The 14,852-nt window shown below is 41.1% G+C and overlaps 1 protein-coding gene across 2 annotated transcripts in view; it reads left to right on the forward strand.

Moving 5' to 3' along the window:
* Window positions 1–8,840, forward strand: part of LPAR3 (lysophosphatidic acid receptor 3) — an 85,683-nt gene extending 76,843 nt beyond the window's left edge. For both annotated transcript variants that reach the window (XM_052637198.1, XM_052637197.1), the window contains one exon: window positions 6,718–8,840. In XM_052637198.1, coding sequence (XP_052493158.1) covers window positions 6,718–7,046 — 329 coding nt within the window. In that variant the 3' untranslated portion in view covers window positions 7,047–8,840. The remainder of the gene's footprint in view (window positions 1–6,717) is intronic.
* Window positions 8,841–14,852: the final 6,012 nt, after the last annotated feature.

Genomic DNA, 14,852 nt, shown 5'->3' on the forward strand with positions numbered 1-14,852 from the left:
CAACGTAAAGCTTCAAGCACACTGGCTAGCCCAGAGGTCTTGGGAGATGTTAGAGTGGAACTAAGCAGGTGATATGCCCAGTGCCACGTGGATGTTGTAAGTGGGAAGAGTCACAGGAATTGAGAGAAGAGAATGATCACTGTGGGTTGGACAAATGGGAGAGGTCCAGTGGAGGAGGCAGAATAGGAGCTAAGCTTGGAATGAAAAGTAGACCTTAGATTAGGAGCCAGGAAGGCATTCTTGGCAGGGTGAACCAGAGAGCGAGCTAAGGCCAGCGGAAGATGGTGTATGCCTTGCCTGTAGACTAGTTTCCATGGTTGTATTTATACATTTCATTTATGCATAAGATCTATTCAAACATTTTTCCAAATAGAAGCTGAAGGTACTGATCTAAAGGTGATTTTTTTTGTTGTTTTAAAGATTTCTACCTCCTTTCTCTTTTCCATGTCTTTTGGCCAAATCTATATAGAGTCTACAATTTTGCTGACAAGGTCAGCTTGATGAAACCATATTGGTCAGCATACAGAAGTGATTTGTGAAACTGGTCATGCATTGTAATCACCCAGGAAACTTCTTCCACAGATTTCCCCATCTGACCATAGAGAGTCTGGCCATTGGGTCTGATATAGGACCAGAGGACATGCATTAGTAAAATGCTCCCTTGGGAATTTGATGGACAAACCAGCTTTGGGAATTGCTATCTTGGAGAATTTGTCTTAATCAGTTTTTAGCCATACTGTCTGATAATGGTGTCTGGGAAACCAACAAGTCGAATTTCTTTGGATTGCGTGGGGAGTTGAAACTCAGAGTTTGTAGATAGCAGTTTTCTACTTGGAAAACAGTTCAGAAGCCACTTAACCCTCTCTCTCTCATTTGGGGAAAATCCCTTCCCTTTGTACATCTCAGGACAATCTGGGCAAAGAAGACACTCAGGCCAAGGGAGGCTCTCTGTCTGCTGGACAACAAATTCCTCTCCAAAATAGCTTTATTTTCTTTAAAAAATTTTTTTGTTCAAATTCTGCTTCTTGATACTTTTCCATTTGGTTCATGGTGACCCTTAAGCTAAGTTGTGCTTCTTTTTAGGTAATGACCCTTCAGGTATTTGGGGACAGTTAACATAATCTTGTTTTCCTTTGCCTTTTCTTCTCTAAGAAAAATGTACCTGATTTCTTCCATTTCCCAGATAGATACCTTTAGATCTGCTCCTATTTGTTAATGCCTAATTTAGGGGGAAAAACAATCCGGTCTTGACATATGTCTCTTGGTAAGCCTAGCTTATTCCTAGCTGTTTGTTCTAGGCATTGAGTTTAAATACTCAAAAAACACTCATCTTAGGTTTTTCTTCTAGAATTTATTGGAAATTCATAAGGGGCTGACTGATATATATTTGCTAGAACTCACCATCTGGCCCTCTTTTAAGAACTGGGACAGTTGCCCATCTCTATGTTTCTGACATCTCCCACATTCTTCAAGAATTCTCCAAGAGGACAGATTCCCAAGGCCAGAACCATTCCTGGCATTTTCTTCTCCTTTTAAATATTTTTGGGGGACATCATATCTGCTGCTGCTGACACACAGTAAAAAACCCCTAACAAATGAACTGTTAAGATAAGCTGTGCCTCCACTCTGTGGTGTGTTTAGAAGGAGAGCCTGGCCGCTGGGTGGAGGAGTCATGGAGCTGCGGTTTCCCAGGGTCCCTGCTTGGAGTGTAATCGTCACCTCAAATGGCACCACTGAAGCACCATCTCTGGTTCAGCAGCCCAGTGTGTTTGGGCTGTTCTGTCAGAGCCTTGCCTTTTGTTCTTCTTGGAAACAGTGTAATAAAAAGGTCAGCAGATTTTTTTTTTTTTTTTTGGCTCTTCATATCCCAATGGCCAGCCTATATTTTTGCTGAAATTCTTTCCCCTTTCCTCCCTCCCCTTCCCCTTCTTTCTTTCCTTCTTCATCTTTCTTCCTTCCTTCCTTCCTTCTTTCCTTCCTTCCTTCTTTCCTTCCTTCCTTCTTTCCTTCCTTCCTTCCTTCTTTCCTTCCTTCCTTTGCCAGAAAATCTTTCTGTTAGCAAACCAAAGAAGGACGTAGTTGTGATATATGCAGCTTTAGAGTTAGATATGACATTCTATGAACAGGACTTTAAAGGCCAAAAGTACTCTCTCCTCTTCCCCATCACTTACTTTAGAAATAAGATCTTTTGCACTCACTTCTGAGCCTAGCACGTGAACAGGAGCACAGGCTCTGGGGCCAGGCTGCCTGAGTTCAGATTCTGGCCCTTCCACTTATCAGCCGCATGGCTTTGAGCAGCTTACTAACTTACCCATAGTTCATTTTCCTCAGATTTAAAATGAGGGTACTGTGACTCAGACGGTAAAGAATCCGTCTGCAACAAGGGAGACCTGGATTGGATTCCTGGCTTGGGAAGATGCCCTGAAGGAGGGCGTGGCAACCCACTCTCCTATTCTTACCTGGAGAATGCCCATGGACAGAGGACCCCAGTGGGCTACGTCCATGGGGTCGCAAAGACACGACTGAGTGACTAAGCACAGCACACAGCGCTGTGTGTGCATCAGTTCAGCTCAGTCGCTCAGGCGTGCCCGACTCTGCAACCCCGTGAATCGCAGCACGCCAGGCCTCCCTGTCCATCACCAACTCCCGGAGTTCACTCAAACTCATGTCCATCAAGTCAGTGAAGCCATCCAGCCATCTCATCCTCTGTCGTCCGCTTCTCCTCCTGCCCCCAATCCCTCCCAGCATCAGAGTCTTTTCCAATGAGTCAACTCTTCTCATGAGGTGGCCAAAGTACTGGAGTTTCAGCTTTAGCATCATTCCTTCCAAAGAAATCCCAGGGTTGATCTCCCTCACAATGGACTGGTTGGATCTCCTTGCAGTCCAAGGGACTCTCAAGAGTCTTCTCCAACACCACAGTTCAAAAGCATCAATTCTTCGGCGCTCAGCTTTCTTCACAGTCCATATATATAAAATAGTACCTATTTCCAAGGATTGCTATGAGGATTAAATGGTTAATTCATATAAAATGGTTACAACAGTGCCTGGTATATAATCATTGCCCAAAGAAAAGTGTTTAAGTGTTGATTGAATGAAATATTTTATGAAGTTCAATGCAAAAGAAAAATGTGTATGAATTACCACATTATGACAAACATATCTGAAGATTTATTTAGAGTGTTAAAGTCCCCTGATTAATCCAAACTAGAGTTTTATGCTGAGGAAAAAAGCTTTAATGATTCCATTTAAAGCTTAAAAAAGTCCATTTTAAAAACAATCTTTAGAAAAACATATTGGCAATTTACTTTTATCCCTTTTTTGATGTGTGTGTATGAAATAGATCATTCAAACAAAATTATATGTGTACAGTTTAAAGAATAATACTTAAAAGAATTTTAAAAATTAAAACACCTGTGTACTTGCTACCCAATGTAATCATCAATGTCTTTAGAACCTCCTTTGTACCCTATCCTGGTGGGCCCCTCTCTCCTGTAGAAGTAACCATATCATAAATCTCGTGTTAATCATCTTGGCTTTCTTCATGGGTTTTACCACATATGGTTGTAATGTTAGACATCAAATTATTTCAGTTGGCTTTTTTAACTATACAGTTAACTTTGATTTTGATTATTAGGATACCATTGACCCTTGAACAAAAGGTGTTTGGATTGAGCAGGTTCATTTATGTGAAGATTTTTTTCAGGAAATACATTCTACAGTACTACATGATCTGATCCGAGGTTGTGTCTACAGATGTGGAATCATAGATGCAAGGGCCAAATGTAGTTACATATTGATTTTCAACTGTGCAGGTGTCAGCGCCCCTAACCCCCATGTTGTTCAAGGGTCAACATATTTGGATTCATTTCCAGTACCTTATTTTCCTCTTTATCCCTACTTTTTATGTTTGCCACCTTTCTTTTGTATTGAGACCCTTGTTTTCCTTTGCTTGCATCCTTCCCCTTCCGTTAGTTTGGAAATTATATACACTATTAAAGTTTGACAAGGGGCTTCTCTGGTGGCTAAGTGGTAAAGAATTTGCCTACGAGTGCAGGAGACACAAGTTCAATCGCTGATCCAGGAAGATCCCACATGCTATGGAGCAACTAAGCCCATGTGCCACAACTACTGAGTCTGTGCTCTAGAGCCCAGGAGCCGAAACTGCAGAAGCCCTTTTGTCCCAGAGCCTGTGCTGCACAAGAGAAGCCGCCACAATAAGAAACCCAAGCACCCCAACTAGAGAGTAGCCCCTACTCACTGCAACTAGAGTAAAGCCCTCACAGCAACAAACATCTAGCATGGTCAAAAATAAAAAATAAGCAAATATCAACAAAACTTTGATATGTATATTTAACTAAGTATGAAGTTTACCAATATTTCCTCCTCCTCCCCGTTAACACAAAACCCTTGGAAACTCCCTCTGGAATTTCTTTAGAATTCTGCAGTTTTACACAGAAAGGACACATCCAATCGAAGTTGGTAGCTACAGCTTTTGATGTCTGCTTTGTTTAGTTCTTCCCTGTTGACAACACAGTAATCCTGTCTCAGAAACAGCAGAAAGAGCAGAAGTGTTATTGTTCTAGGAGATACAGATCATTGGAGCTAGATGGGGCCTTTTTCAAACTTTCTGACTAATCCCAACAGTCAGAAATATCTTACTTTATGCCCAATGCATGCGTAAATATAGTATATAAAATGGAAACAAAAACTGCATGAAACAATATTTCCCTTGGTCTGTGTAATATACTCTGAGTTGTTTCATTCCATGGCATTTTATTCTTTCATTAAAGAAAGAAAACTTTTCCAAACTCATTAATTTGATTGCATACCCACTATGGTGCCCCAGTTCACAGACTGAAAAACCCACAACTTGCCACAGATCCTCACTTTACAGTTTAGGAAGATGAAGCCCAGACTGATAACATGGATCTCCAGAGTTGTACAGTAAGTGAAGAATTTGGACCCAAATCTCTGATCTTTTAATTCCAAGGTCACTTCTTTCTTCATATATGTTAGCCAACCCCAAAATAATAAAGGATGGAGAGAAAAGGGAGCTACTGGAGAGGTGTAGTTATGAAATGGGAAGTGAAACCCCCTGAGAACTCCAGCCCATCTTTTGTCAGATGTCTCTCACAAAGCATCTCATGATAACCACTGCTGAGTGAACCCAGCACTGTGTTAGACTCCACTTTTCATTACCTCTGACCTTCCCAATTACTTCATAAGTCAAGATCATTATCTTTATTAAATGAGGGAATGAAGAAGGCTCAGAGAGGTGATTTGCCTTATTAGTAGCTCGTAAGGTGAGGAGCTGGGCCTAGCTGTCTGACCCCAAAACTCATGGAGTTTCACGGCCTCACACTGCCTCTTTATAATTCTTGACTCGACTTGCTTATCATTGTATCTCTCAGAACAAAGATAAAGCACTAAGAGGAATACTGTTCAGATCTGAATCTAACCAAAAGGAGTAACTAGTTAGTGATACAGTTCACAGACTTGCTTGTCCCTTCTCTCTCCCCCATTAGCTCCCAGAGCACATGGTTCTCACCTCATTCACCTTCTAGCACAGTTCTTGGCACACTGAAAGCTCACAGTGACTATCTGTTGAATGCATAAGTAAGGGCATTAAGAAATGATAAGGACTTTTGGAAAAAGAAATCACACCCCAAGATGGAGGCAGGTCCCATGGTGGCCAAGTGCACAGCTTGCGAAGGAAGATTGCCTAGGTTCAAAATCCAGTGTCACTTACAAGCTGTTTTCTCATAAGCAAGTTACTGAATTTCTCTTGTGCCTCAGTTTCCTGAGGATGATAATGATGTCTGCTTTCATAGTGTGGTTCTATGAGTTATAAAGGGAAGTGTTCATGTGTTAGCTGTCATTGTTATCTGATGTTATGCTGACTAAGTAGGGAAATAATGAACCTGTGTCTCATATCTCGGGAAGAATAAATCAGAAAGTTCTGAAGTAAGCTAAATTGGTCAGATGGATAGAGACTCAGAAGAGACCCTCCTTCATGTGCTAAAATTATGCTAAATAAATGTGTTAATAAAAGCACATCTCTATCTCATCATGAAAGAGAAAGACTTATTTCTGACAAAAATATCTATCTCAACTTAGAGCAGCTGATTAAGCAGATGGCCTGTGAATGTCAAAAAGAATTTCGTGCCTACTCAGCTTAAACGTGGTTTTGTTAAGAATATAGTTTTTGAGCAAGTGACTTGATTAAAAGACTGGGAGACACCTATGTATGCAGTGTGTCTTATTTAGGACAGCACTTGGAAAGTCTGAGTTGGAGAACAGCAGAGTACAGGGTTCCCCACATATACTATGTGTGTGAGGCTTCCCCCACATAGGCTCTGGAATTGGGCCTCAATTTTCTCACCTGCAGAATGTGGATAATGACTGCACAGCCTTCTAGTGTGATTTGGAGAACACATGGAAACAAGGTCTGTGTTGTGCTCATTATGTAAGAGAGAAGTGTAAGCCTCTAAGGTACCTGGGTAAGCAGATGGGAAGGTGAAATGGCATGTGGTTTATAGTCTGCTTCTAACAAGCCCAGGTCTCAAATGCTTAGAGGAAGTCTGGAAATTTGCTTTGCAGTTGTCAAAACAAATCCTCAAGTCCCTTGATGCCACTGATGGAAGACTGGGCGAGAAGAAACCTAAATAATTAACCTGACGTCTGAGTGCCTGTTGCTTCCTCTCTCTCTCTCTCCAGGGGCCTTCGTCGTGTGCTGGACGCCAGGCCTGGTGGTTCTGCTGCTCGACGGCCTGAACTGCACGCGGTGCAACGTCCAGCACGTGAAAAGGTGGTTCCTGCTGCTGGCGCTGCTCAACTCCGTCATGAACCCCATCATCTATTCCTACAAGGATGAGGACATGTACAGCACCATGAAGAGGATGCTCTGCTGCTTCTCGCAAGAGAAGAACCCGGAGAGGCGGCCCTCCCACCTCCCCTCCATGGTCCTCAGCCGGAGCGACACGGGGGGCAGCCAGTATATGGAGGATAACAACCGAGGCCCCGTCTGCAACAGGAGCAGCTCGTAGGCTGTGATGCCCCTCCGCCCACCCCAGCCTCCTAGGGGAGAAGAGGTGTTTGGAATGGGTACCTGTCTCCAACAAAGCCCACGTACAGTGTTATTTGAGCTCTGAAAGAATCATTGGGAGGTTTGCTTCAAAAATTGTTTTATGTCAAGTAAAAGCATGGGCAGAAGAGAGAGGACACGTACATTTAGAGAGAAGCACAGAAAGAAGGACGGCAGCACAATGGATTCCCACCTGAGGCCCCGTGACCCTCTCGGAGCACCACCCACCAGGCCGTGTGTTCTGGTCTCTGCCTCCATCTTGTAGACATTGTCTCTTAGTTTTCAAAGGATGTTGTTAAAAGGCTTAGGCCAAAATAAATAAAAACGTTATTTGAGCCACTATCCGTAGCTGCTTGGAAAGCATATGTAGTTCTTTCTGCATGCATCTGAAATTTTTAAAAATGCTTCAGCAGTGATGTTTTTCTCCTCAAACAAACCATGGCCAGTAGCTAGGTGTTCAGTAGGAATCTCAAAGTAACACATCAGTCAGGGCTCCAGAAAATGAACTTGATCTTTAACTGAAAGGACAGTCTGAGGAAAAAAGATTTGCTCTAATAACGAAAAAGGTAAACATTAAACACTCTACTTGCAGCGAAAAGAGAGGCCTTGATATAGTCCTCTCAGTGTGCACGCATATTGACACACTTCAAATTTGTATTGAAAGACATCACAGATAGCGATGGTGAATTAAATTCACTGGCCACCTAGACTTTTCAGCCTAGGACTAATAGTTGTAGAAATGACCTCTTATGCTCTAATAGCAAGGGGTGATTCATTTGAAAACAGATCAGCAGGGTGAAAAGCATATTAGCATGTGGGCCAAGTTCCTTGCATATAGGATTGCATATGAGTTCCAGTTCAGTCACTCAGTTGTGTCCAACTCTTTGTGACCCCATGAACCGCAGCACACCAGGCCTTCCTGTCCATCACCAACTCCCTGGAGTTCACCCAAACTCATGTCCATTGAGTCAGTGATGCCATCTAACCATCTCATCTTCTGTCATCCCCTTCTCCTCCTGCCCTCAATCTTTCCCAGCATCAGGATCTTTTCAAATGAGTCAGCTCTTCACATCAGGTGGACAAAGTATTGGAGTTTCAGCATCAGTCCTTCCGATGTACACCCAGGACTGATCTCCTTTAGGATGGACTGGTTGGATCTCCTTGCAGTCCAAGGGACTCTCAAGAGTCTTCTCCAACACCACAGTTTAAAAGCATCAATTCTTTGGCACTCAATAGTTGAATCTGTCTATCAAGTTCCCTCCATACCCTGGTAACTTGTGAGATTTAATATATAGAGTAATTTTCACATCTCATATTTTACCTACAATTATTGACATATTTCCAGTACTTGCTTTACTTATGGACTGCATTTTGATCTGGGTTCTATTTAAAATTTTTCTCCTTCCAAGACCTAAGTAACATGAAAGGCAAGTCAGTAAGAAAAGCTTTATGCATGTAGGCTACTGGCCAGAGTTTTCTAAGTAAAGCATGTAGATTATATTCTGATTTTAACATAAGAATAACTTCAAAGCAGATATTATAGTATTTATGTAGTTTGCAAAAGAAGTTTACGTTTTTTTTGCTATTGTGATATGACATTTTTGTGCAAAAACTACTTGTAATAAAAGGATTTGAGAAGTCATGCTTTTAAATATAATGACCCAAAATAGAGAGTAGTATGATTTGAAGGTATAGATTTCACAAACTGTGTAGTAAGTGGATCTGTCTGAAGCTTATACCAAAGCTACCTATAAAATAAAAAAGAGAGAATCTGTTTTCTCTTGTTGGAGGTGTATTATTACTTTGTGTATTTTCTAAGTAAAAATATAGTTTGTGGTAACTATAGCTCTCATTTCTATTACAGAAGAAAAATCAGATTTGCTTTGAAGTACATACTCTGTGTTTTATGTAAGCATTTTGAATCTACAGCTGGGCAAGGGGTGGAGAATTGAAATTGAAAACCAGTCCCTGAATAGCTACTAAGGGACCTTTAAAGGTTTTATTTTGAGGAAAGCACCATTTTTAGTACCCTTCAGCAGAGTGTCATGTTCAGAACAGTATCTGGAGGGGATCCAAGTGTGGAAACTCAGGGTGGAAATAGATAGCTTTTGTTTTTATGCACACACATATCTCAGCGCTGGTCCAAGAGTAGAGGAGTCATGTATATTTGCAGATGACAAGTGCCAGCCATCCCAGGGCTCACCAGGAACATAGCAAAGCCATCTGTTTGTTGGAAAAATATAAAGAAAGAATGCTCCTATTCAAATTCTAGGACCCCCAAATTTATCTGCAAGTCATTGAGATGATAGTTCTAAAAATCTGACCTAACCTTTTCAGATGGGCCCTTGACTCAAAGCAGGGGCTACACCCAAGCCAAACAAGATTCATTTTCACCTTAGATTTGTAGCACTGCCCGAGGTGTTCTGCTAAATATGTATTGATGAGAGAATTTAGTTCTTCATGAAAACTGTCTTGAAAAGAAAAAAGTTTTTTGGAAATAAATAGAAATTTCTTGATGAAAAATTTTTTATGTGAGTGGTAGACTTGTGTAAGCCTCAAAACTCTAATTTCCTTCACAGTCAGCACTTTGATACTTTTTATAAATATTTGCAATCAAAGTTTGGAAACCTCAATGCCTCTGCTTCACTGGCACCCTGAGCCCATGTTTGGATGGCCCAGGATCAGGGACTGGGGGAGCTCAGCAGATGCAGCAGCAGCAGGCAGGATGGGGGGAGGGTACAGGAGAAGTGTCGGGGGTACAGCTCTGTTCATCTTCTGGGGCTGCCCCACATAGATGACAAGTCATGCAGTGCCCTGAGTTCCTAGACTAATTGCAGGAGATTAAGAGTATTTTGTTTTTATTAGCTCATTGATCCTCTAATCATTCTGTGAGTGGGAGCGGAGGCAATCAGAATGCTTGGCCCTCTTTTAACTGATTAGGCATAATGCAGGCAAGCCCTGTGATAAATCTCGTGAAATTGACTGAGAGACAGACTCAAGCCCTGTTAGAACCTGGAGTGAAAATAACCAAAGTGTTATTCTACACAATAGCACATCTCACTGCATACTAACAAGAATTTAAAACACACACATATCTGACTTATGGGATGTTTACCAGAGAATTCTATGCCCTTGGTGGGTTGCTAAACGTGAGATTAAATTGGGAACTCCTAGGGCTCCTTTTAACATTGTACATTGTCTTTCAGGCATAGGAGTTGGGGTTAGAATCACTTAAAGGCATGAAGGAACTTTAGGAAAAGCTGCATTTTGTGAGGAATGTTCCCCTGAACATTTTACATAATTTAAGATACTCATCATGTAAGACTAGTTTTCACAGAGGAATAACATTAGGATTGTAGGGATTTTTATTTGGCCTTAATGCTTTACTTATTTTCACATCATTCTCTCCAGTGTCTTAGAGTGTGCTCTCTCCTAAATTAACAGATGGTCAAGAGTTTAAGGATTCTGAGTATTTTGTCACATGTAATTTCTGAGCTAAAGGTTTATGGTGCAAACACTAGTACAATGGTCACTAAAATCACATGGGGAGATTCCGGTACACGTGACTAAGAGGGCGGGTCACATTATGCCATATATATAAAGCAGCACCTCTGCATGTCAATCCACGAACATGGTTTGCAATTTACTGGATTTTGGAATTTACCGTTCTTGCTAGCTTTTTAGAGAGCTGCTCTTTTATACAGCAAACTTTATAGAGTTTTTTCTAGGTTACAAACTTCAAGTTTACAGAGTTCAAATTTCCATAAACTTCATCTGTATTGTGTTTATTACTGAGATTAACACCTACACATTCTGTATTAGTCACAAGGCTATATTGAAGAAAAACGAGGGTGGTGCCGGCCACAAGTCCATGTTACATCTTTGTGCATATTCAAAAATGCTATCCCTTCCTCAAGACACTTCACTTGCATCTATTGGAAATCATCTGATATATTAATTTTGCTAGAAGTTTACCACTACTTGTCAGACAACTATACTAACACATTAGCATATTCACAGTATGATTGGCACACATAGAGGGGTTGTTCTCTTCACCACTCACACAAATGTTATGATAGCCATCTTAAAGAAATCACTAGGCTGAAATTCAGAATATCAAGATTCTGAGTTCTGTTCTGTCCTAAACTATCTATGAAATTCCAGATATGATCGCTAATCTAAATAACAGACTTAAATGATCTGTGAGAACATTTCCAGCTCCAAAACTCTGTCATCCTATACATCACCTCCCAGATGTGAATCATAAAAAGAACCCCAAGCCTTGGATTCTTTGGATTTTATTCCTTGCATTAGGAATTTCAAGTAAAAGGAGCTGATTCATTGCAGTGGTTCTGAAGATTTAGTGTATGTAAAGATCACCTAGGGAGACCGTTTGAAATCTAGGAGGCAGGTGTGAAATGTGTAACTGTAAATCCATCATCAACACAGGGAAGAAGGAATTTCTGGAATAAAATGGAACCGCTAGTCAAAATGGAGAACCTAAAAGATTTGATGATCTGCTTATGGGTGCTAAAGCGAACTTAAATTAAAAATGTGTGAATTGTTGTTTACTCCCTCTAGGCAAACGGAAACCCACACACTTATTTTTACATTGCATTTAACCAACATCTTTGAACATTTCCTAGGTGCTAGGGAACAAACAAGCAAAAAATCCCTGCCCTTAAAAGAATGAACAAAATCATACACACAAGTAATTGGACAGAAATAAAGAGAAAGGAAGCTGAAAATATTAAGGATGGACTATGGCAAGGTAGCTGTCCCCCTGGTATCACTTGGAGCATTGTTTGATATTGGTATATTTTTTAGATCCAGCTTCTGTAATAAAATTATTGATATAGAATTCTCCAACAGGAGAGGAAGAAAAAGAAATCACAAAAGGGGGTACTTCAGCGGTTAAAATCAGTTTACATACAATTAATGGGTTGGGGGTCTGGTACTGATCATCTAAACTAGACTTGTCTTTAAGAGGACACTTGACTGCATGTTTATATAAATTAGGAGATTGCAGATTTCAGTCAGTCTTCCCATTGAAAAACAGAAACCACTCTGGACACTTCAAGCAGGAAGGTATTTAAAATACATAATTAGATGCTGATAAGAGAGTTGGAAAAGCTAGAGGAGCAGAGGTGAAAGAAACCCATTGTTAGCTTGCAGGTGTGTGGCTAACCTTGGAGGAATTCTCGCCACACAGCTCAGGAAATTGTGGAAGCCACCCAGTGAGGCAGGTGATTCGTTGAGGGATACACACGCAAAATTGTGGTGGAGGGGCCACAGCAAAGTCTCACAGCTATTGCTGGGAAGAATATGGCCTCTGCCTGCCTTCTGCCTGCCTTCTCGTTTGTACGTGGCACTTGCAGAATCTAAACTGGGAAATTTGCTGGCTTCGTATTCTAGGAAATATAATTCCCAGGCTTCCAACTTTTCCGATTCAGGGGCGAGCAGAGAAAGGATCAGCAAGCCAGCGGACTGCTGACAGACAATTCAGCAGGGAAAAGAATAAAGGAAGGGGGCAGGGTCTCCTTGGCTTCTGAGACCCTGCCTTTCTGAGATATGGGTCCCATTAGTTTTTCTTGACTGTGGATAGAACACAATATAACTAGTTCTAGAGTGAGTGAAGTGTGAAGGTCACTCAGTTGTGTCCAGCTCTTTATCGACCCCATGGACTATACAGTCTATGGAATTCTCTAGCCCAGAATACTGGAGTGGATAGCCTTTCCCTTCTCCAGGGAATCTTCCCAATGCAGGGACTGAACCCAGGTCTCCCGCATTGCAAGTAGATTCTTTTACCATCTGAGCCACAAGGGAAGTCCAGTTCTAGAGTAAGAAATGAAAATTCTGTAAAAACTAGTGTTGGTATGTGCAACTTTTGAATTCCACCTTACAGTATATGGATCTTCTGAAGGCTGAATGGGTAAATAAGACAAAAAAAGAATGTAAGAACATAGTTTACTTATTGGCTATTTATTATCCAAATCTGTGATATCAAACTTGAGATTTGAGCATGAGAAATAAAATGTGTGGTTACAGTTGATATATAGCCATGGCAAATTTAGTACTACTTAATCTGCTTGTCATTTCAAGAGACATATGAGATGGGGATTTGATCCCTGGGTTGAGAAGAACCCCTGGGGAAGGAAATGGCAACCCAGTCCAGTATTCTTGCCTAGAGAATCCCATGGACGGAGGAGCCTTGTGGGCTACAGTGCGTGGGGTTGCAAAGAGTCGGACACGACTGATAGACTAAACAACAACAACCTTTCTTTTAGATTTTGAGATGGTGAGAAGAGAATCTTGAAACAACGAGTGAGCCAAGAAAATGAGGTGTTAAATATAGGTGTGCAAAAAAGTCAGAACTGAGTGTTCCACAGTCTTAAAAGATGCAATGGATCAATTCTTTTGTAGAGCTGAGTGGAATAGATCTAAGTTTCAGAGTTTGTGGCTTGTTTGGGGAGCAGGGGGAAGTAGCACTGAAGTTTCTCCTTTTGATAGAAATAAGGGTCTGATTTAGGCATTATTGCGAGGAAGTTGTAATGCAGGGATTGTCTTGATGTTACAAATGAGGAAACTGGAGACCACAAGATTGAATGAATACTTAAGTGACTAAATCAGGGGTAAACTCAGCTAAGTTCTTCAGAGGTTCTTCTCTATTAAGAAAAAGTTTCCTACAACTATACATGTAACTTCACATTTCAAAGAGCCAACGTTTACTAATAATAAATAAGTTAGCTATTTTAGGGATTGAGAATGTTTATACTCTGACCAATTCAGCTTCTAAGAATGTGTGCTAAAGAAATTATTTTAAAGTAAGAAAAGGTTTATTACACAAAGGTGATCAAAACAACATGATTCATAACACTGGAAACTTCTAAACAATGTAAATATTCAAGCATGTGATAAAGGTAAAGCATTGTAGTCAAGCCTGTGAACTCAAATCAATTTCCCTGCATTTACAAGCAGCCATTTCACTTACTAGCTCTGTGACTTTGGGCAATTCCTCTGTGCATCAGCTTTTCTTCTACAAAATGAGATCACAAGTCTATCTCCCTCATAGAATTGTTGTAGATTAAATTATAAGTCAAGCACTTAGAACAGTGCTGGGCACTGTGAAAGTGTATTTATTGTTATTGATAGAATGCTATTTGCTGAAAGCATGTGATGATGTAGGATTTGCCAGTGGATTGGTTATGGCAGCAAAAGAGGTGTGTTAAGGCGACTTCAAGTGTTTTGATCCAAACCACTACAAAAGTGGGATTTCTTTTAATGATGGAGAGGTGGAAGGAACAACAGATTTGGGGATGGCTAGGAGAAGGCGATAGCACCCTACTCCAGTACACTTGCCGGGAAAATCCCATGGATGGAGGAGCCTGGTGGGCTGCAGTCCATGGGGTCGCTAAGAGTTGGATACGACTGAGTGACTTTACTTTCACTTTTCACTTTCACACTTTGGAGAAGGAAATGGCAATCCACTCCAGTGTTCTTGTCTGGAAAATTCCAGGGATGGGGGAGTCTGGTGGGCTGCCGTCTATGGGGTCGCACAGAGTTGGACACGACTGAAGCGACTTAGCAGCAGCAGCAGGAATCAAGAATTCAGTTTTAGCGTGGTACTTAATGTTGTAGAGATACATGTAAGGAGAGATGTTGAAAAGTCAGCGGCAGAAACAAACCTCCCACTCAGGGAGAGGTCCAGGCTGAAGATACTAATCTTGGAATCACTAGTGTATGAATGGTATTTATAGCCACAAGGCTA

The sequence above is a fragment of the Budorcas taxicolor genome, chromosome 3 (genome assembly GCF_023091745.1).
Source record: "Budorcas taxicolor isolate Tak-1 chromosome 3, Takin1.1, whole genome shotgun sequence".
Lineage (NCBI taxonomy): Eukaryota > Metazoa > Chordata > Mammalia > Artiodactyla > Bovidae > Budorcas > Budorcas taxicolor.